The sequence below is a fragment of the Xiphias gladius genome, chromosome 12 (assembly GCF_016859285.1).
Source record: "Xiphias gladius isolate SHS-SW01 ecotype Sanya breed wild chromosome 12, ASM1685928v1, whole genome shotgun sequence".
Classification (NCBI taxonomy): domain Eukaryota; kingdom Metazoa; phylum Chordata; class Actinopteri; order Istiophoriformes; family Xiphiidae; genus Xiphias; species Xiphias gladius.
In genome coordinates this window covers 16,044,336-16,068,566 of record NC_053411.1, presented here as the reverse complement: position 1 = coordinate 16,068,566, position 24,231 = coordinate 16,044,336, and the positions used below count along the sequence as shown (strand labels likewise).

At 41.8% G+C, this 24,231-nt stretch overlaps 1 protein-coding gene across 1 annotated transcript in view; it reads left to right on the top strand.

The window, feature by feature from the left end:
• The window catches only part of nhsl2 (NHS-like 2), a 148,482-nt gene that overhangs the window by 100,303 nt on the left and 23,948 nt on the right, over positions 1-24,231 (top strand). The window contains exons 3-4 of the mRNA XM_040141576.1: positions 3,162-3,380; positions 20,817-20,959. Of these exons, the coding sequence (XP_039997510.1) occupies positions 3,162-3,380; positions 20,817-20,959 (362 nt within the window). The remainder of the gene's footprint in view (positions 1-3,161; positions 3,381-20,816; positions 20,960-24,231) is intronic.

Below are 24,231 nucleotides of genomic sequence, written 5' to 3'. Positions count from 1 at the left end.
AGTGACCTGAACAGTCGAGGAGGCACACAGTTTGCGATGTCTGGCCGTAAAAAATCAGCCCCATTCGCCACTCTGCTCAGTTTAGCTTCTCCATCTGATCACCGGTAATGACAGACAGTGTATTCCCTGCATTACTGAAGTCAGACGTTCCCTTTACATCAGCGCGTTGATCGTCATTACATCATTTACCATCATAATTTTAGTTTTATTGTCTACGTAACCTGACTTGACAACCCACTGTGACATTGGAAGACAGTAATCTGAAATGTTGAAAAGGTTCCCTGGTTTCCATCCGAGTGCTCCAGCTAGTATATCGAGGTTTCTTAAAACCTTATTCGGGTCATGCACAGTGCATGATTGTAGCTAATGCTCCGTTTGTGACCGTTGCTCCACTCCTTTTCACGTTGTATTGTAGGATCATTGGAGTTTACTGTATGAGATATGATAATTCCTAACCATTCTTCTTTCAGATTTTACTCATGTTGGACCATTATGCAAGACACAGTTTATGTCTAATGCCAATTTCTGGCGCTAATGCAGAAAGCAGTTTGCCATATATGACTGTGGCAAAAAGTGGTGTTTGGTTGTTTCACGGTTTACACTTTGACGCCCTGAGTTCACATCCCGTCTCAGACCATGACTTTTTTTTTTTTTTATATCGATGATCTTTCGATTAACTTTACAAAGCGTTTTAGCTACCAAACTTTAACCCAGTTGTAGTAATTTTAAAAAACCATGGCATTGAATGTTCAGGACTTGCAATCGTCTGCTGTTGTAACACACATTGCTGTGTTTGCTATGCGTTACTGCAGGTGAGCTGATGTGCCCCCTGTGGTTTGCTGTAAGACAGGTGTTGCTGGTGGGAGCGCTTTCAAAATTGGCCAAAAATGACGTTCGATTATTCCCTCTAAAAAAAACACATAGGTTAGAACCATTCAAATATGTATTTTTGCGCATCATGTCCCGAAGAGGGCAAACCAATACAACGAGATAGATAACTAAATGGAGGCACATTTTGGAGGTGTGCCCTCAGGTTGCTAGTGCTGTATTGGTAGGTTAACTTTAACTTACATAGCTAGCATACAGCTTTAACTCGCGGTTCCAAAATTTTGCCGTCTACAGACCAAAATCCTAAGTATTTCCAAACGGGGCTTTTTAAGTTTGATCAGAGTCCAAATCTCTCTCTCTCTGCCGCCGAGGTGGGTTGCGAACTCTCTGCCATCGTTACCACACAGTGGTCGTTGAGTTATTTGCTCGTTTTAGCTTGACATACACTTCGTTTTCAGTCGATGAGACTGACGTTGTGTGACTCCAGTTCCGTCATGCAGTGCATGCAGTGCAGCGGCCCAGGCCCATGCCAGAACTCGCGGGGCAGACAGCCACGGTCGTGATACCGTTTTTTTGTTCACAAATGAATATTAATTTTCACAATCAAATGTCTTTTTTGTTGTTTTTTTTTTTTCAATTCGATTATATCATCGAATGTAGAATATTTGTTGATAGCTCTAGTTAGTGGACTTCTGTTTTTAGCATATGCGAAGAAAAATAAAATAAGCTGTTGGTAATGGAAATGCAATTAAGCCCGTTGTCCCGTTTATTTATGTATTTATTTATTTTTAAATTAGTAGGTGAACTGATGATGTATTACTAGGTGAACTGATGATGCCTGGTTACACTATTAAACCTAATCAGTGTTTTTGCATAAGCGTCCATTACCAACACTAAATTTGGTAAGTGGGCTGAGTACTTCTCGCCACAGAATAAACTGCTGACACAGCTAGTGGAGGTACTCATCTTCCTTTTGCAATAATGCTAATTGCCCTCCGTGACTGACTGCACTGGCTCCCACCTGTTACCACCATCAGAACTAACGATGGTAATGCTTTCAGTGTCTGGGATCTCTCAAGAAGTTTGTGTGTTTCTTTTGAAAATCCTCGCTGCTCAGTCGGAGCGCTGCCGCTGTCACATTTGGGATTTCCTGTGTCTGTTAGTCATGTTTTATCAGCTGCTGGATGTGTCAAATTATTTCATCAGCACTGATTCAAGGCGACGCCTCATTCATGTTGAATGAATGGCCATTTGCGATCGCACGGGATGATTTGTTTTGTCTGTTTGTGTTGGAGGTTTGATAGTGACAGGGACCGACATTTCTCCGTCTCCTCTTCTCTTTACTCAAATAATACAAACTCCCTCCTTCCTGCCTTCATTCCTCTGTTCTCCTCCCTTTAAATGTCATCCCTCTTTCCCTCCTCCTCCCACTCTTGTTTTTCTTTCTCTCTGTGATGCCACAATCCCTCTTTGTCTGTTTTTTCTCTCATACCTCCCTGCCCTAATCCCTCCTTCTCCCCCTCTCCTCCCTCTCTATCTCCTCCCATGACTGTCCCTCTATCTTTCTCCCACTCCCTTTCCCTCCTAATTAAGCGCTCCCTCTCTCTGTTTGCCATCCAAATCTGTTCTCTACCTCTCTCCCTGTCCATCCCTCCCTTGTTCTCCCTAATCCCTCTTTCATTTTTTTCACCCTCTATTCCTCCCTCCTTCCCTCCTTCCTTCCTCGGTCCTTGTTCTCCCTGACAACACACTCCGTTATGTAATCTACGTCTCTGGGTATTAGTTATGCAAATTCGTACATTTTTATTTACGTGTGATTTTTCCCCCTGTTTGTCTCTCTCTCTTTCTCCTGCCTCCATCCTTTCTTTTGTCCTCCTCTATCCTTCTTCTTTCAATTTCTGTACCTCTCTTTTTCTCTTTTTTCCATTTACTCTTTTTCCTTGTCTCCCTATCTCGCTCTTCTCATCATTCGTCTCTTTCGTCCCTCTAATTTGTCCCCCTTTCTCTCCACTTTCCCTTTGCTCCTTTTCCTCTTTCCTCTTTCATCTCCTCTCTCCGCCTTTCTCCAACATTCACCTTCATCTATTTCTCTTCCCTGTCATCCCCCTTTTCTTCCTTGCTTCTCTTTTCCTTTTTCCTCGCTTTCTCTTTTCTGTTTTTGCTCCTCCTTTTCTCCCTCCCACTTTCAATAATCTTATTTCCCTCCTTATTTCACTTCCTCTCTCCCCTCTGTTGCCCCTCCGTCGCCCCGCCCCACCTTTTCCCTCCATCCATCACTTCCTCTCAACATTTTTCCCTCCTCATTCTCATCTCTTTCCTCCCTCTTCCTCCAGCCACAAGCGGTCTAGAGGCGGAGAGTGGCAGGCGTGGCGGCAGCAGCAACAGCAGCCACGGCGACGGCAACCACAGCAGCAGCGGCGGCGGCGGCGGCGCGGCCCACTTCAGGTCTCCATGGCAACAGAGCGTGAACGTGTTCGGCTCATGGAGCAGGCCGGAGTGTGTCGAGGAGCTGCACCAGCAGGCGCAGCTCAACCTCCAGAGCCTGCTGCAAGGTAAGGATGGATGGAGAGGAGGAGAGGGAGATTGAATGGGTTGAGTGTGTGTGTGTGTGTGTGAGTGTGTGGGTGAGAGTGTGTGCTGTGTTTCGAGTGGGTGGGAAAGGCGTGGAGGGAGAAGCGGAGAGGGGTGGGAAAGTGTTTACATGTGTGTGTGGCGTTGGACTGCGTTCATATGGGTGTGTGTCGACTGCTTTAAGTGTGTGTGTGTGTGTGTGTGTGTGTGTGTGTGTGTGTGTGTGTGTGCGATATCATGCAGATATGCTGTGAGAGAGGGTTTGTGTTAGATTTCCCTTGCTGTCTTGTGTTTATATTGTACTGTAGAGTGTGTGTTAGCTCAAAGGAACACTGCTGATGGTGTGTGTTGGATTCACCTTGCACCGTTGTTATTTAAGGTAGTATTTGTTAATTTGGTTATAATGGGCATTGTTGATGTGACTGTGTGTGTGTGTGTGTGTACATTTTTGCAGTGTGTTTGTGTGTTTAGAGAGAGGCACTCTTACATGCATTTTTACATTTTAGGTAGTAGTCAGTGGTTGTAACTCTGCCTTGTTTTTGTTTTTAAGGTGGAATGCTGTCATTCTCAATTTGATATTAATCTCTTGTTTACGGAAGACGCTGCTCTGTCTGGAGTATTCAGCCTGTGTGTGTGTGTGTGTGTGTGTGTGTGTGTGTGTGTGTGTGTGCGTGTGTGTGTGTGTGTGTGTGTGTGTGTGTGTGTGTGTGTGTGTGTGTGTGTGAGAGAGAGAGTATGCAAATTAGCACTCAAGGGAGCAAGGGCTTCCATTTGTTCTAAGGTACCACTGCTTCTCTCCGTTTTCCTTCCTGCCAGTTGTTTCTCTCTTTCTCTCTGTGACTCATGCTGCCTTACCCTTTGCCCAGCCTTTCCATTAAAACAATAAGAGTGGGTTTTTAACTGAATGAAACAAGGGGGGGGGCGGTGAATGGCAGCATGACAACCTTGAAGAAACACCTGATGGAGGGAATGAATTAACGACTGATCGTCTTAAAACATTCAGGGGTTTTTATTGATTTTGGACATATATAAGTTAAAGGATGAGGCTGGCGTTAATCTACTTTTCTCTTATCGTCAACATATCCTTTGAAACCATCAAAACCAACAATGTGTTAGTCCATCTCTCAATACAGATTTCCCTACCCATCGTTGACACTTAGCTCCTGAGCCGTTTGTCGCTACTGAAGACATGAAGCTTCAGAATTTGGTCAAAAATATGTAGTTTCACTTTGAAAAAGGGCTCCATAATTTCCCAAAGCAGCTGGGCACTGTAGTTTTTAACAAACATTTCTCAAACAGGAGTAAACACAACATTTGTTAGGGACTATTTTCAGCTGGGCATGGATACAAGAATAGTGCTTTAGTGAGTATTGACAGTAGTAGGAGTGTATGTGGGATTGACTCAAAAAAAACAACATTGGCCATTGAATGAATTCAATAATTTTCGTTTTCGTTTTTGGACAATGTGTAAAATGTCTACATTTTGGAATTTCAGTTATTACAATGCCCTCAAAAAGTTTCTCAAAAAGTGTTTTTGCCGGCTTTTTTAGGTGTCTTTAATCATAAACTATGGCCGGTACGCATATACTGTAAACGTTCATGTCATATTCATGTCACATGGTCTGGCTAACATTTAGAAAATCTGGCAAAAACATTTATGAAAGGGATGGACTGAGCGAAAAAGCCTCTTCACGCTAATCTGCGATCAGTGTTTTTGTTGACGAGGAACCATTGGCCATCAACTCAACAGTGTCCAGATTTTACTCCCACTGTCTGCTCCTGCCTTGTAGTCGGGTAGCTAATGCTAGGTAGCCAGCCATCAGTGGATATCATGCTGGCTGCTTTCCAAGAACCTCAAACAGGGGGCGCAGATGAATTATGAAGCAGACTGTCACTTTCTTCGCTGTCTGTGCTGAAAGTGTGTCTGGGAAGACTCAGTCATCCAGGTCACGGCGTTTTCTAAGTGCTGTACGAGGGCAACTGGACTTGCTTGAGCCTCTTGAAGACGTTTCACCTCTTAATGAAAGAGGCTTCTTCAGTTCTAGCTGACTGTTTGGGGCTCTCCGGCATCTAACCTCTTGTGGGGGTCGTTAAACCCATCTGCGACTTTGAAGGTGTTAAGTCCAGTTGCCTTTGTGTAGCACTTAGAGAGTCTGGGCTGAATCTCATCATTAAAATAGATGTACTGCACGTGCTCTATATAAGTGAAGCATATGGTAAGGACAGTCTATAGCTCATTGGGATGACCCATGTTTTTTAAATATGTACAAAAATTATAGCCTTGTCATTTTTTAGTCTTTGAAAAAAGTTGATTAAAATGGTGAATCCTCCCCAAGCTTGAGAACAATGTCATTTTATTTTTTTTGGCCATGTCTCCCAGCCCTACATTTAATAGTTGTTGGACAACAGTGGAGCTCTATGGCACAGAGGGATAAGATATATCTGGCTTTGGCTACTCAGGCAATACCTGTTAGTAAGATCGGGCAATATCTGGTTTTGATCTATAAAATATCACCAGCCTTATCCTGTAATTCCTTCAGATCACGTCAACGAGATTGTGTGTGGATCATAAGCAACATTTTATACAAGTATAAAATAAAATAAAAATAAAAAAACAACGAAATGTTGCAGTTGATGAGTTTACGCTTGCTTCAGGAGATGCATGTGTGTGCAGTGGGAGCTTATGCAGTACAGCATGTCGCCTCCTACATCTCTCCCTGTCTCTTCTCCCCTTTTTCTCCAGTTATGTCTTTATGCTGCATGTGTGTGTGTGTGTGTGTGTGTATTTATGTGTGTATTAAGCCGGTAATTGTCTCAGACACGCTGGCATCTTGTGTATGATGAAAATAAGATGGATGGATACAGTCGTGGGTGGACAACAGCAACGATTCTGTGTGTGTGTGTGTGAGAGAGAGAGAGAATATGTGTGTGAGGCCATTCATCTTTTCTGTCGTCTGTGTTCATTTATGTCTCTTTGTGTTTATGTGTTCATTGCTGCCTGTGTGTGTGTGTGTGTGTGTGTGTGTGTGTGTGTGTGTGCTGTGGGGCCTCCTTTTCACTGAACAGTGTGTCCATGCGTGCGTTCTTCTGTATGTTTTCAATTTGTATACCAGTGTCCGTTCGTGTTGTGTGTGTGTGTGTGTGTGTGTGTGTGTGTGTGTGTGTGTGTGTGTGTCCATCTGGGTGTGTGTTATATAACACTGAAGCAACCAGCTGCACTCCCTCTCTGGCCATCCTCACCATCAGTCTCCCACTGGCCTCAGCTCAGTAAAATATTCATACTCTCTCCCACTCCTCAACACTCTGCCCTCCATATTTATGAAGCTGGCTGTCGTCCTCTGGTGTTAGACGATCTTCTTCGTTTTCTGCCGAGATGCAGCACCCTGCGGCAATGAGATTTGTGCAAGATTTATTTCACTGTTGCTGCTAAGTGGGCAACAGTGAAAGCCGGCCAGTCTTCCCTCTCATCATCAGCACCCCACCGTAGAGTGATTAGCATACTGGGATTTCACAAGATGGACTGTTTCGTATCTCTTCCATTCCTGATTGAACTCCTAATGTGTGCAAATTTGCTGTAATGAGCAAATTTGATTTAATATGGAGATCTTCAGCTTTAATTTAGTGAGTAATTTTTTTAATCGCAAGTACGCCCATTCAGATTTTGACACGTAACATTCAACAAGTCCTCCGAACTAAACTCTCATCGCCTTTAAAAAATGGTGGGGAAAGACCATTATTTTGGTCAACAACAGCTACCACAATGAGATTAGGGAACATCATCATCATCATGGCCGAAAGAATAAGTACTTGGTTAAGGTTAGATGACGCTGTTCTTTTTCTCGAGAGGGCAGTCTGCTTACAGCGGGTTTCGCCCTTCGATAGACACCAGACAAATAGTAATGATTTTGTTTTTCTGGCCCGGTTCTGTTGGATATTAGATATTTGGAATCTTTGCCTCTCTGCCCATATCACGTTAGCGATATCTGCTCACAGGCAGATGGCGAATGGTGGCAGCGGCATCATCTTTCACACATGATTTTTCCATCTCAAAGTTGAAAATAGATTTGGAGTCTCACATGGTTCTTCCCAGCTCATAAATTTGTAGAGAGTACAGTGTTTTGTTTTGTTTTGACATAGTGTTGGAAAAAATTGAGCAAGAGAAAATTATTTTTGAGAAAATTAGGTGAAATGGGCCCCTGGTCAAGACTGATTTGGAAAATGGTTGGAGTCCAAAAACAAATGTTTTAATCACATTTCTGCAGTATCATGTAACAGTCTATAGTGCTCTTGGACATGGACGTTACTATTAGCCTTGGTTAGCCAGTTCGGCTTCTGTAATACTGTACACCAGTCAGTTTGCTGCACTAATGCGAAAAATGTTAGTGATTGCACGTAATCTGAAGTCTTTTTAACGGTAGATAGTAGATAGCATTTATACACTTTGTCATATTCAGCATTAACTATGAAACTAAAAGCTATTTTCTGGTTTTTCTTATGAGATTCTGTGTTCCGGTACAAGATTTATTTCACTGTTGCTACGAGCGTAACAATATGGACATCGCCTTTTCTCAGTAAAACTATTATTTTATTAAGTGAAAGTAGATTTATTTAATTTTAGTGGATTTCAGTAAAGGTTAATAAGTTACGTTCAATACCTTGCATCTACCAAGGTTAGCGATGACCACCTCTGTGGACTGAATTGAATAGTTTTGTTAAGTTATGGTAAGAATCTACACATTTCTACTTTTAATTAATAGCAACATTTTCATATTTTCTATCCCCATCAACATTATTATCTGCACGTTTTGGTCAAGTTTTTTGGTTGCTGTCTTAAAATATTCACATGCTGCCTTGTGGCAGTAATATAATATACATTTAAAGCTCAGTATTATACTCTACTGAAGGCAGATACAATGTGTTCTCTACAGGTTGATAATAGGGAAGATTTCCACATTACATTTTTTCTTCTGCTCCTAACTGACTCTGCTTCTCCTCTGCACTCGACCCTGCATATTTATGAAAGGTTTTTCCCTCCTCTGCGGACAGATTTATTTGGTCAAATATACAGCAGCCAAATTTGGATTGTGTATTTTTTTTCTGCACTCCATTAATCAACAGCAAAAATATTCATATTTTCCCTTCACATTAAAAGTGAACTTTGTGTTTGAAGTTTAGCTAGTGTCATCCATTACAGTCAGAGACAGGCTATTTGCACATACTTGCTCGGTAATTTTACGACAATCCATTAAGCAACGCTCAAATATTCATACTTTACTACCTCCTCAACACTCGACATATTTCAGTGACATTCTCTTAAGTGTAGGTAAGTGTGCTTTGCTCAAATTCGCACATATTTGCAGAGTAATTCCACTACAGTCTTACAACTCTTGTTTGAATCATACAGAGGATGTATTCTGCAACAAAAAAAAAAAGATGTTTATTTTCTACCCCAATTTGACTCAATGCAGCAGTTATAACCTGCCGCATAATTCTGCTGTGCAAGTACTGTTCGTTAGTTTTGAGTGTTTTGCTCCTCCATTAACATAACACTGATGATATTTCCCATTCACGTCAGCCTTTTGTACGTCTTCATTGGAGTTGTAGACAATACGTGCCAGAGTGGATGTGAAGCTCTACTAGCAGCTCCCGTTGGCCGGCTTCCCCTCTTGATTTGGCAGCTTAAGATTTGATTCTGTAATGAAAAGTGTAATGAAATGTAATGAAAAATGGATTGAAGACCTCGTTGACACATTGGAAAATAATCTTTGGTGTTAACGCCGTTTGACCACCCGTTGCCTTTAAACCAGCACCAGTTCTCCTTGGTACACCTGCACACAGTTTTTCAAGGTACTTGGCAGGTAGGTTGTGCCACGCATCTTGAAGAACTTGCCACAGTTCTGTGTCTTCGTGTAATCCCAGACTGACTTGATTATGTTGAGATCAGCACTCTGTGGCGGCCAGACCATCTGTTGAAGGACTCCTTGCTCATCTTGTCTCTGAAGATGTTTCCTTATGACCCTGCTTTTTTTTTTTTTTGATTGGGGTCGTTGTCATGCTGAACAATGAATTTGGGACTGATCAGATGCCTCCCTGATGGCATTGCATGATGGATAAGAACCTAAACATCTAAAGTGCCTAGAACCTTTACACAGCACTGTATATTAACCTTTAAAGTTAACAAAATAAATACATACAAAATACATCACTTTTTCCTGCTTTCTCCAGCTTGGAGAGTTAATGTTATATTTTATTTTTTTCACTCTTCACTAAAGAGAAGTTGGTGGAGAAGTGTTGGGAAAGCAGCAATTTCGAAGATTAGAGGAACGTTTCTGGGAAGATGAAGGATGAGAGTGGTTTTTTGATCACTGCTACTGTACTCCCCTGAAGTGTCACGTAAAAAGAGTCAGCCACTAATTCAATGCTGAACCAGGCGGCTTTACGTGTCTGGGGCTCCAGTGTGAGGAAACTAGATGGAAGTACCTGGAAAACTTGAGCTTCAATATCCAGAAATCATGTAAAGTTATGTTAGTGCTGTAAAAAACTGAAAGCAGTGTTAATGTGCACATTAGTATCCCAGTTTTGAAATTCATCATCATTTTAATTTTGGATAAGACTTCTGTGTGGAGCATGAAAAACTTGGTTATTCACACCCCTGTGTACATGATTCTACCAGTATCCAGGTTTCTTGTTGAAACATGGCCAGTGCTGTATAGGAAAACCCTAACCTGTCCAATCAGATTCCGTCACTGGAGATGCCCGTTGAGTAAAGGAGGATGAGAGCTATCTGAGATCCACTTCGGAGCATTTGATTGGCGAAGGGGTTTTGAAACGTGCACACACATTGCCACTCTCAGTGTTGGACAACAGCTCTTAACTGTCGTCTAAACTGCTTGTGGTCACACTGTAGCCTGAGTGCCTGCGATCACAGTGTTTGAATGTGTGTTATCCATTACGTAAACGCCCCATTTGAAAGAGAGAAGCTTGTTGTATGTATTTATGTGATTTGTAGAGCAGACGTATGTGGTAGGGGATTTCTAAATATCTCATTTCAGAACCACGGGCGTTAACTGCTGCTGGAATAGCATCCACTCTCCTGGTTAGAGGCTTTTCGCCAGATTTTAGGACCTGGCTGCAGGGGTTTCTTTATGGACCTGACCCTTTGTGCATGGGGACATTGTCATGTTGAACAGAAAAGGACCTTCCTTAGACTGTTGTCACAAAATTGGAAGCAAACTGTTTCCCTAAAAATATCATTTGTATTCCGTAGCGGTGAAATTTTCCTTAATTGGAACTAAGGGGGTATAGCACGTGAACAAACGTGGACATTCCCAAAATCAAAAGCAAGGACAAATGTGTGGTGTCCACATGCCTCTGGCTGTATAGTGAACTGTGAGATTAGGTTGAGGACAGACCATTTTAATGTAAATTTTTATGATTGTGATTTTCTGCTAGATGTCAATGGTATCAGTAGTGCATAGAGCTAGAGAAGAGTGTCTGTCTGTTCTGTTTTCAATCTGCTTATTTTATTCAAAAGTCAAGGCTGGAGTGAGACTGCCGCAGATGAATTAGTATTACCATCAAAAGTCTTCACCATGTACTTTGCAGTTTTATTTACACCCTTTATTACTTTTTGTTCTCTTTCTGCAGATCAGTAAGCTTCATTTTATCTTACCTTATCTCGCACAGCAGCACTCTCCTCGGTACTTTAAGTGTCAGTGCTGTAACCTTTCCTCACCACGGCGCAATGGTGTCATACATGAGTTGAGTCAATGCCAGCTCCGATGCAAACAGTCCGATAAAGTTTCCCTTGTCTGCACTTGCTTAACTATGGAATGTCACAGCAGCTCTTTAATTGTGTCGGAGAAGGTCTGAGTCAATGCTGGCCGTAATGTATGCAGCCTGATAAGGTTTTGCTGTGGTCAATATACTGAACAGATGCAGCATTGACCAAGTGGAGAATGCTGATGCAGGAGAAACAGTGACGTTTTCATTTTGGAAACTCACAAGCAGAATTTAAGTCCAATGTTCATTGTTTTGATAACGTGAATTCAACTCTAATAAATTAATTGCTGTTGAATAATTGGCATTATTAAATATTTTTGAACCCTTTCTTGCAGCGTCAGACAGAATTCATTTAGCTATATAGTTCAGATCACTTGCCTGCATGGACAGTGTTTGAAGATCCCAAAGAACCCAAATCTTTTAAAATGCTATCACTAAGCTGCCACTTGTGTTGATTTAAATGGACTTAAAACATTTCTTTATTACATTTCAATTAACTCAGTCCCCAACTGGCTCTACATGACAATTACTGTACATTTCAATTTAAAAGGCTTTTCACAGGTATTTTATGCAAATGGTTTGTCAAAGCAGTATTAAATTAAACTAGGCGTTTAGCAGTTTTGGACCGGTTTGCCTCATGAACAGAAAGCTCAGATAAGTCCGTGTTGTCACACTGAAAAACAGCCTAGAGCTGTACCTTTGACAGTGAAGGGAGCCATTTTTAGAGGATTTATAGATTGTTTGAACTTTTATTACTGAGTGACCTTTTATATTCTGGTTGTCTGTTTGCTTCTGAACCACAAAATATTGCCTGTCTCTTCAGGAAAAGACTCAGTTCGGCTCACTCTCTTTGTCTTTTTCCAGTTATCTCCCTGTAGAGCTTTCCGTTGGAGCGACAGGACGAGACACACTCGTCTGTCTTGCATTTTTCCTTAGTGGTCTTTCAGAGAAGTTTTTCAAATACATGCTGAGTTAAATGGTACAATTCAGTGGCATTTGCAATCAAGTCAACCTGCCAAAACCTCGAAAGACCCTGGTTCTAATCAAACACAGAGCTGAGGTGACAGTAGCCTTAAGGTAAGAGGAGTTGACTGATGATGGAAAGTCACCAGAATGAATCTGAAGAGGGCTCGAGAAAACCCTGACAAATGTGATCAGGGTGTTCTTGAGCAAAGAACGTAAGCGTAGTCAGTAGTGGAAGCTGCGACAGAGAAGAATAAGGTCCACGACTATTTTCCCAAACTGCTGTAAGTACCTGTTGTGAGCAGGTTGGGAATAGTATATTTTAATGTAAGTTTTACATGTATATCACCAGTACAATTTTCAGGTAGCCAACCAAGTCGGACAGACTGTGCCTCAGTGCTGGTGCACTTGACTGTGTTCTGGAGGTTCTGGTACAACTATGTTTGTCAGACTTGGCAATGTTTTGCAGGTGCAGGACAATTCTGGCTGTGGGTCAGCTCCATGTAGCAGTATTTGGGGTAGCTTGTGGCCAGAGCTGGCCCGTGGAATTGGCCCAAGTGTACTCTATATATTCTCCTATGTCATTCTTCTTGCTTCTAAGGAAAAGGAGAAGAAGTCCACTAAGTAAATATTTAGTTTTCCCTGATGAAGACCTTGAAGGTCAAAACATTTCACTATACACTTTTGGGAACTTGCTGTATTCAGCATGTGGGCAACTTTTGTATGCCACTTTTGTCCTGCACATGTTCCCAGCTTGCGTTCGATGGGCACACTACCCTCTGTGTTTGCCGATTCATCGCGCTTCTGACACGAGTTTCGCGACCAGGTTTACCGGATCTAGACTGCTATTGGACCAAGGGTAATTTAAGAAACCAACTTACATCAGATCCGATACATCATGACCTTGGATCCCATTGGATTCACTGTTCCTGTTAGACGGCAGTGCACATTCACTGTATGGTTTGTTTCGGGGCAGAACAAGAAAACCAGTTTGTTTTACTGTGTATGCAAGATTCATTTCACCAGAGGATCAAGAGGTCTTATTATTTGCTCAAGATAAATTCAGAACTACATGTATAGGCATGTTCTCACAAACTGGAGCTAAATGGAGTCCTCTACATCATTAATTCAAATTTTACGAGCGTTTCCTGTTGTATTTTCCACTTACCGGGTTCCCACGTTGATGCCCTTGAAATGAGAAATAATGACTTGGGACTGAAAATGGATGAAACAGCACAGGATGAGGATAAAAGTCACAGGACCAGGATGAGACTGGAAGAAACAAATCAGGATAAGAAAAAAAAGGGGGAAAAAAAGTATGTGTCAATCTCTTATCTAAACCAATAAGGAGATGATGTTGAGATGTAAGGTTACTAAGAGATATCCGCAGTTCCTTAAGCTTGGAGAGCTGAATGTAAAAAAGATGAGATTACAGACTATAATTGTACAGCTCCAACCACCACCAAAATTTCTCTTCTGGAAAGATGCCATGGCAGGCTGGCAGGTTAAACATGCTACTTGCAATGTGTCTTTAGTTCAAGTAAATGAATCAAAAGCAAACTTGCCTAATTAAGTTTGAACCAAGGAACACACTACAAAAGCAACCCCCCCCCCCCCCCTTAGAAATGTTTTCACTCTTTGCCCTTCACTATAAAAAACATCAGGTCATCCGCAAATATTCCTTGGATAGCTGACAAGAATTAGAGCCAAAATTTGTGCCTGTACAGAGGGAGCCTGATAATTGGATCAGAACGCTCCTCGCGGTTTTTCTCATGACAAACATAAACTAGGCTGCTAACCGCCAAGTCTGTCCTTCTAGGTCACAACCATCCACCTTCCGGGTACACACACTCCGACAAACACCAGCCCCTTCCCCTGTAATGGATTGATCAGTTGTGCGTGTTGAATCACAAGGACGAAGACATGCCATGAATCCTGGCGCATGCAAACACATACACATCCATGGCGGCGTGCACGTAGTGTTTACAGACAAACAAACGCTCCGGCCATGGTGAAAGAGGGGTATTGTTAATTTCTGTTTTCCCCCCTTCGTCTTCCTGGAGGGGAAAAGAAAGGGTGACCCAAATTTGACACAACCGGGGCATATATTGTTAGGGATGGTTTATCTGTGAATGGGTGCACTGTACACTCACCAACACACACAAAGATCCTGAGTTGTGCATGTAGATACACATATGAGTTGCTAAAAGTTAGCTAATTTTGCACAGATGTCCACGTGCGAACAGATTTCTCGGCACACAATAGAAGGTCGTGCATTTACTTTTGTCCACTCATAGGCACAGGCACATGCACATAAACACCTGAATGAGAGACACACACACACACACATAAACACACACAATGCACAGGTTAGTGATGCATGAGTGCTTGGCCTGCTTGTCTGGACAGAGGAAGGGGGTGGGGTAATCTTAACTGCTTGTGTGTGTGTGTGTGTGTGTGCATTAGTGGGAGTGACCGGCATACCTTTACATCCTGAACACCAACAGCACCCCCCCCTCTCCCTCCCTCATTCTGCCACCACAGTACCCTGCAGTCATGTAGCTGCGCTGCAGTCAGTGGAGCCCGGCTGCTATCTGAAGCATGGATCTACAACTGTTTACCTTCCCTCTCTCTCCGCTTTAGTGCTGCTGCTTGTGGGACTCAGATTCTGACGGTCAGCGCACAGACCCTAGTGGCGCTTTCCGAACTTTTAACTGTGAGTGTTTTGAAATCTCTACCGAGCAGTGTCACCGCACTATAACTTCTGGAGGTATCCAGAACCATTACGTAAGTAAAATTTGCGATTCTACAGTGTAACAATACTTCACTACAAGTCCCGCATGCAGTAATTTACGTATTAAGTATTATCGGCAACATGTAATTAAAGTATCAAAAGTAAAAGTTTAAGCAGCAGAACAGCTTCTGCTATGTTATTACATATGATATTATTGGATTATTATTACGAATGCATGCATTGCATTATTTTTTTATTATTTTTTATTTTTTTAAGTGATTTGTTGAACATATTAGCAATTGAATGTTTAGCAAAACAACCTCGGAATTGCCAGGTTGTGGTGTAACCTTTTGGCTGCTGTATATCCTCCTTCAAAATATCTTTTTTTTATTTTCTTTTTATGTATATCTGTAAAATAATAATATTTGGTTACATTAAAATGTGCAGTTGTTACAGATTGTAATTCCCTGTGCGACCACAAACTCAGGTTTCTAGATAATTGTTTGTGCACTGATTAGACAAGGAATGAATTGAACCATTCCTTTAATTAACCAGAAGGTGCTAAAAAGTTATAGTGGCATCCCAAAGGTTTTCTTTTTTTCTTGATAGTGGCTTATTACTGATCTTTAAGGCTTTTATAAAGCGTTTATTAACTCTTAATGTGGCAACTAACCCATCGTTTATGCTGCAGGAGCAAGTTATGACAAACACATTTGGATGTGAGATTAATCAAAAACATGTTGGGTCCTATTTTTATCTTCCAATCCCCCACCTTTCGGTCTTGAGCCAACTGTGCCAGCATCTCCTCCCGTGTAAGTGCTGTTAGTTTCGACAGATTGGGCCTCATTGGCTCTATGATGCGTGAATTCCCATCCTCCTCCTCTTCCATCCTCTTCTTTTTTTCCACCTACATTGTCTTCTTTGGTCTCTTCTTAGCCTTTTTTTCTGATTCTTCTGTCTGTTTTCTTCAATATTCCTCCTTCATCTGCTTTGTCTTTACCTTGTTCTGTTTCCTTCGTCATCTTTCTTCACCTACATCATCTTCTTCTTCTGCATTTTCTCTGCTTCTCCTTTTCTCTTTTGACATACACTTCTTTCTCTACCTTTTCACCTTTTCATAATCATTTTCTGCTTCTCCCTCTCCATTGCTGTGTCTGTTCATTTCTAATTTCCCTGCCCCTTCTCTCCTCAGTGTTTCGTCTAAACAGATTTTTCATCTCTCTTTAACCAATTTAGTTTCTCGATTTCTGTTTTTTCCTCATTTCATATGCTTCCTTTTCATTATCCTTCTTATTTCCTCCTCCTCCTTTTTCCCTCTCTGCTTATTTCTTTCCTCATTTTCTTCCCCTACTTGCTCCTTCGCCTCATCCTCACCCACCTGTGCCTCTTCGTCACTTTTTTGTCCTACGTCCTTTTCCTCCTCTGCATTACAGTCATCTTTATCAGCTTCTCTTTCACTTCTCCCATCTCTCCCTCCTCTCATTCTTTATCAGTCTGTTTACCCCCTGTGTCTTCGGACTCTTGCTGACAGCTCACTTCTTTTGGCTGCTGCAGTCTGGATAACACGAGTTTTGGCTTCCGCTCACTGTTTACTATCCGGCTGATCCTGCTGTTTTTGCATGCGGCAGTCAGGCAGTTCTTAATCAATTATTTTTAACACTGCAAAATAGACAGTTCTCCCTCACGAGCACCGGGTGTGCAATATGCCTCTGTGAATACAAATAGCCAGGGACGTGTCTTCTTAAAGTCAGCGCTTACAAAGTGAACATCTAACAGTTTCCCAAGGAATTGGCAAATGTGGTGAACGAACAAGTTCTCAGTTTATCCTGTCATCTTAGTATTCATGTACAAACTTTAATTGCAGAGTAGTTGTGTTTCAAAGAGAGAATTGGGTGCAAACCATTGCTCCCTCTGCAAACTTGTGATTTGAAAAAATATTTTTTTAATTAAATTCGGTGTTAATAAAATAATATTTTCATAGGTCTATGTTAAACATCTTATGTAATTGTACATTAGGCTATGATCTTTTTCCTTCAAGGGATATTAGATATCTTATAGGTCACTAGTAGTCAAGTCATTAAAAGACTGTGCATATCCGCTTTCATGCAGAGTTGAGACGACGGATTCCTCCTTCACACCATTAATATGAAATACCATTTTCCAGCAAGAAAGATGAAGAAGCCGTTATTTCTGCAATTAGTAAAGATATTAAAATGTCTCTGGTTTCTCACTAATAAGCCAACTGCAAAAGTTACTGAATCATCTTCAAAAATCAAGGTTTTGTAAAATAATCCATACAGTCTTTAGCTGTAATAAATATTTAATGGTTGGTGGGTCCACCTGATGGGGGAGGATAAAGAATTGGAAGATTTTTCAAAACTTGGCAACCCGAAAGTTGGTTGTTATCGATGGATCAAAAGCATTGGTAAACGATTTATTAACCATTAACAAATTAATTTCAGTAGTTAAAATTAATGAACCAGTCATAAAAGGTGACGTATAAGAAAATGGTACGGCTTTTAAAAATAATAAAAGCCAGTATTCACATGGCAGCTGCAGCAGAGCACAACAGCTGATGTGAGTCATGCTGTAGCAGAGTTACACTAACTGTTTTTGAGTTAGCAGGAGTGTGCATGATGCTCATTGGAATTAATGAGAAGGTTCTCGTGTGGGAGCAATAATTCCAACCAGACTGAAGTGGTTAGAGTTTGCACAAGAATGCTAGCCTCGGGTTGAGAGAGGGCAGGTTGCTTCCAAAAGTTCTTGGACCCTCTCTAAAACTTTGACTTTTCTTAAACTTAAAAGAATTTGCATCCAAACCAGCAGAACCTCTGCAGCGTCTTGACCACCCAAGCAGCTTGTGGCTCGTCGCGATCTTGTCTCATCTTTCGCTGTTGGATACCTCTCTTTTCCCTTCTTCATAAAGTAGAAGAGAACAAAAATTAACGGACAACATGTGGTGGCAAATTGTTTTCAGTGCCACCTCGGGGACACCAAACCAGGAGCAGCCTACAACATGTAATCCTCAGCTTGTGAAAACCTTGTTCATCCATTCTTTCATTGTCATGGTTTCACTTTAGTCGGAAGGTCGCATCTCGCGGTGAAACAACGTCCCTTTATTCAGTCGAGTTTACCTCCACTGAATAACCTCCAAAATGCACAGTGGCACATCGTCTTAATCCACGCTTAAGGCTGTGAAAGTTTTGTTGTGTGCAAAAGCCGTCCTGTGTTTTCTCTCAGGTTTGGAGGCATAATTGCGCCTAGAACTAGTTAGCTCCTATAGACGTTTTCCTCCTGCTGTCACTTTTTAGTTTATCAGAGGGAAGATGTCAACAGCAATGATCCCGAATGCCATTAAATACTGCACAAAATCTGTGGGTGGGTGGACTGCCTACCCTCATACAAAAACACCTCATTATCTTTTTGTATTTTGTGGTGTTGCCCGCTGTATATTAATCTCTATTCATGAGTCTATATTCATTACTCAAAAACTCTCCCACGTTGCCCGCACTCTGTGAGATCAGCCACCTGCCAAACTTTCTCTGCACTACCTACGTTTGATTGTGTTTACCAGGCTTGAAGGCTGTGCAGCAGTCTTAAGGCCGCTGCAGCTCACTGAGGTCGAAAGCAGATTTCATCACCCCCTGTAAGTTCCGGCACTTTACCGTACGAATACTGCAGAAAGTCCAGTAGTCCCTAAAATGAAGGCAAGATCAGAAGGTCTTGTTCGAACGATGACCGGCCAGACTGGCGACAATGAGGATATTCCACAGAAAAAGTACAATTTTTATGCCACTTTTTCTTCCATTTTCTCATAGAGGTGGAATTATTTTGTATATAAAAGCAAGATTAATAGACTTTTATTCTAGTTTGGGGCTGCATAAAAAGCCATAAACACGTTTCGTGTCAAATGCATTGGCAAACACTTGAGTATTTACACATTCAGGAGACACAGGACAGCATTAGCATTCATTTGGAGTTGTTTCTTTGGGTCACCTGCTGAATGCAAGTCAGGTATTCACTCTCTTTTTTTGCTGTTTTATTCTCCGTAGGTGAAATATCTGGATGCTCAGCTACTGTGTTTACCAGCTACTCGCTAACTTCCTTTTTCTGACTGCATCGTGGTGCTGGGCGCTTTGCATACAATAAGTTTATGAGAGCTTTTTTTTTTTTTTTTTTTTTTCTGAAAACAGCTACAAGTGACCACTTTCACATTACACATAGCCATTTGATTCATTGTGATTAGAAAAAACATTGATTAGTGCAGCTTTAAAGGCTGTAAAAGTTTTTCCTCTAATTATGGCCACAGACATCAAAATGTTCTTGAGCTTGTTCAAACGAAACTTTTAAATGAATACTTTTTAAAAGCTGAAATGCATTAAAATAGTGTCAAGCAATTTCACCCAGATACTTAGAACTCAGCTACAGTACATACTGAGAAAATGTACTGTCATATATATATGTACCATACTAGGGTCTGGTTAGACCCTAGTATGGTCTAACCAGACCCTAGTATGTGAGGAAAGAAATTGCAAACTGCCCTCAGATTAATTACTTTTCAATTAGCTAATTAATTCTCTTAAATTAATAACTTGTGATGTGACAACTTAACTTGTGATATTTCTTTTATTTCTCTAAATAAACGTGGTGAAAGTAAAATATATTACTGGTCTTCCACAGCACCTTCTGCCTGTTTTGTGCCGTAAAAGCAATTGAACAGATTTACCATCAAAACCAGGCTGGTCACAGGAATAAGGTTTAGGTAATCATGGTTACGGTAATTTTTGTATGTATTTCAGTTTTATCTATTTGTTTATGTATTCATTCTAAAATGCTAAATCTAGCACCTTTAATTTGTGCTTTCTGGTGCTGTTGAAGATCCCATCTATGACTATATTTCCCCAATTTCAATGCGTTAGAAGTTACCATTAACTCGCCTTTGCTGGATGAGGTTGCTGTTGTCACCCTCCCCCTTGTGTGTCGCTAGGCAACCATACGCCACCATGAAAGAATCCATAGTGTCCAGGAGAGCAAGTTCAACCCAAATCTCTATACCTCAGTGACGCTGCTGTTCCACTAAAGCTGTCAGCGGGATGGTGCCGCGAGTGTGTGTGTGTGTGTGTGTGTGTGTGTGTGTGTGTGTGTGTGTGTGTCTGTCTGTCTGTCTGTGCGTGTCTGTGTGTGTGTGTGTGTTGGAGGGCTTTAGGGATGAGTGGAGAGTGGGGAGTGGGTAGGGAGTGTGTTTTGGGGGTTAAAGGATTGGCTGAGGCATTGTGAGGGGGGTGTTGTGTGTGTGTGTGTGTGTGTGTGTGTGTGTGTGTGTGTGTGTGTGTGTGTGTGTGTGTGTGTGTGTGTGTATCTGCGGCGGAAGAAAGAAGAGGAGGTGGGGGTTAGGAATCTGTTTACAATAGCCTGAGGGAGAGTCGTCTAAGCTGCCAGGGAGGGGGAAACAGTCAGATATGGAGAGGAGAAGAGTTAGAGAAAAAGTGCCAAGACAAGGAGAGAAAGAAGGAAAAGACGGAACGAGAGATGGAGAAAGAGTTGAAGAGAAGGAATGAATGAAGGTAGAGAAAGCGCCAGAGCCCAGGAGAGGATTAAAAACAAACTTAAGGAGTCCTTCAAGGTTCCAGAGCAGAAGTTGCACCAGGAGTTGCAGGAGGGGAACTGCAGGGTGATGCAAAGCAGCAGTTGTACTAGAGCTCCACTATGAAAATAAGATATCTGGTGTGTGAGTTTGGATTGCGTGTTTTTATCTGTGTGTGTCAGCGCACTTTTATCGCAGTGTGCATGTGTGTGTTTGCGAACGCTGTCCTCTAAGTGTTGCGGAGAGTTGACGCTAACCCAGGGGCTCATCCTTTTTTTCCCTTTTTCTCGTCTGCCCGTGTGCCCGTGCTGTTGTGTGCCTCGTGTGTGTGAATGCGTGTGTTTGTGCGTGCAGACTTTGAGGAGCAGTTGTACGACACCAAGCTGACCGGTCAGACTTTCCGGCATCCGTCCTCGCAGAGCTCTGACGACACGTCCACCTCGCTCAGCCGCTCGCCCGTCTCCCTCAGCAACAAGAGACCTGACTTCATCTTTCTGGTAAACACAGAAACACATCACACACAGAGGCATACACACGCACATGCACGCTCGGGTTTACACCTGTCGTATTTGATCATAACGCTCCCTCGGTCCAAATATCATCTCACTGGTAAACAAACACACACGCGTTCGAGCATCATTTGCGATTATTTGAGGCCACGCATCTGTTACAAGTAACAAAACACATACGCAAAATAATTTCCACTTCTCTTATTTTATTATAAACATCCTCTTCCACAGGTTAAAAACACACACTGCTTGTGGTATTTCTTTGAAACCCTGAACACTGATTTCATCTTGCAGCTAAACGCACGCACACACACACACACACACACACTCAGAAACCAAACCGTGTCACCCCTCACTAATCTTTTCCGCTTTTCTCCCAGAACAGCAAGAGACCAGACGTCACACTCCCACTGAACGCACACTAACTCACTCCGTCCCACTCCTTTGTCTCTCCCCCGCAGTTTATTTCTAAACTTATTCAACTCTTTTTCCTCTGAGCTTAGCGAACAAGACATCAGACTCACTGTGTGTTACCCACCTCATTTTAAAGGACAGTGGAATCGCACACTCCTAAACTATTTTTGCCATTCACGACAAAATAGTTTCAGGGAGTTTAAATCCATCTCCTTCCCGTCATTTATTATTTTCTGTCAACCAGCTGTCATGCGATATCGCACACAATATCTTCTTTTGATTAAATTTGGCACGGTGATTTATCTCACCATTGGAGGTCTGTATTTAATTTGACGAATCTTTATCAATCTTGACGGTGCGGTTATATTGATATAATTCTTCAAATTATAATATTTTAACATTTATCGCTATAATTTTTCTGCAGATGCCATTTAGTGTATTTATGTTCAGTACATACGTCTCTATATGCAGTAGTAATTTTCAGGCGGGTGAAAAAAATGGACTCGCACAAGAATCACAATTCTTACTCTCTGTGATTAACATATGCCAAAAATGGATTTTTGTAAAATCGTTTGTCAATAATTTTATGTTGAGGGGAACGAAAAAGTCGGGACTCAACCGTGAGGGCACAGTTCAGCGCCCGAATGGTACCCATCATGCACGGGACTCTGGTAGTTCATCTCCAAAAAAAGGAATTATGGATTTAAGGACTTAATAATGCTTTGTGAATACTTCATAGATCATCATCAATGAGACCAACACACACACACACAGTGCAGCACTTTACAAAACTCCAACCAGCTCTGGTTGGGCGAAGGAAATAACTCGGAGCGTAGTCTGTTTCATATTCCAGAGCCCCGCACCCATACAGTGTTTTGGATAACGAGGGCTTTTCCGGTACTATGGAGAATCGCTTCTGAATCGAATTGCCACGCCAAGAATCGGGATCCAATCGAAACACGAGATTCCCGAAAGTTTCCCGCACAGGATTTGTGTGAATCCCCTTGCCCACGCGCAAGCGGATTCACAAGAAACAGTGCGTGCACATACTGAGATTTACGTCGGGCGAGTTGACTGCTGGCTTCTCCTTGATTGACGGAGTACTTCAGTTTCAGCCTTCAATCAGAAGAACAGTGCAGTAACATTATTCTCTCCCCTGGTAACGAACAAATTACGATTTAAGTGTCACTAATACTCTTTCAGCTCTATTTTGTGTTGTGACAAAATGTCTCATTGCTTTTGTTATCATCCCTTTTATATAAAAGACTGAAGCCGAATTATCCACAAACTCTGGTACAGTATGTCCCACCCCCCTCAATCAAATTTGTCAGAATTAGTCATCATCCTTTTCACAGGCTCGGCAGGTTTCTATAAACGTATGCCAAATGATTTAGTTTCTTCCAGATGGAAATATGATTAGTACGTGATTAAAAAATATAAATCTAAATAGCAAATGACATCACTGCTATTTGTTAGCCAGCCCCTGCCCATGGAAGCACAGAGGCGTTACTGACTGATATTTCTGAAGGTAAGAGAGGATATCAACATGCATTTCAGGGGCTTACAGAATGAAAGTGTAGTTGACCGTTGCTGTTTGTTATAAATGATCTAAAATGATCCAAACTGAACCCAATATGTGACACGGATCCATTCTTTAGGGCTAGTTCTTCTCTATTTTCACGCTTTCCCTTCTCTGCCTCCAATGCTAGTGCTTCTCAGGCTGTTACCCTGAACTGTGTCATTATGGCAGCCCGATGGACCCCCACAGTGATTTTTACTGCAAGATGGCTGCACATTTCCTGCATATTGACGCCCCATTCCCTCAGCAAGCTTTTAAACAGCACTTTTAAGTTAATGCCTTTCGCTCTGTTTGGGCTAATTTCAATTAGAATTTGCCAGATCCCCGTGAGATTTCAATTTCTACGGCACAGACGCGCGTTTCTCACGCGGATTTCATCAGAGAGGGCAGACTTGAGTCTTTCCTGCATTGCAGCAGCCCGAAGCAGTTTGGGTTTCAGTGCCTTGCTTCGGGGCAATTTGGCAGCGAGGGTAGATACCTCAGATATAACACCAGGCAGATGACAGATGCCAGTTCCCTCCCAGCTGGGACTGCACCTTCCTGTTGACGCCAGGGACTGAACCAACAATGTCTCTGCTACTTGTCAGCCTCTGTCCCTGCAGGCTAATAAGATCTAAACAGACATTTCCCGTATTTCTGCCATTTCTTTCCACTTCATCTTCTTCCGCTGTGTTTTTCCCATCACCTTTAAGATTTGTTGCTCACATTTCTCTTTCCTATACATAAATTCTCTCTTCTAACTACCACGACAGGTGAAAATGAGACGTGTACAGTTTAATTTATTAGTCTCTCTTTCTTCCACCTCCACCTCTTAACTACTTTACTATTCTTACTGTTAGCTTAGAGAGGACAAAAACATATTTTTGTGGTTAAAGGGCTGTAGATGACCTCCACCAACTGCACCCCCCCCTCCAAGTTTTAAGTTGTTTTGATTTTTACTTTAATTGGATTTGGACTTTTTTTTCTTTTTTGGTTTGTTTGTTTTTTTTTTGCTTTTGAACCAATAACAACAATTTAAAGAAACAAAAAGCCTATTGTCTAATTTTCAAAATGGCTCAGGCCTTGTACGGAAATAAGAATTTTCAAAGACGTTGAAAGTATGTTGAAATTTGTAACAAAAGCAGAGATAATTAAATCTAAACAGAGATAACACTGAGAGGAAATCAAGTTAGGAACATGAGGAGGTCAGGCTGCATTAAGATGCCTGAATTGCATGACAAAAATTCAAATTTCCCTTTTACCTCAGAAAATCAAACAGCGTACGAGC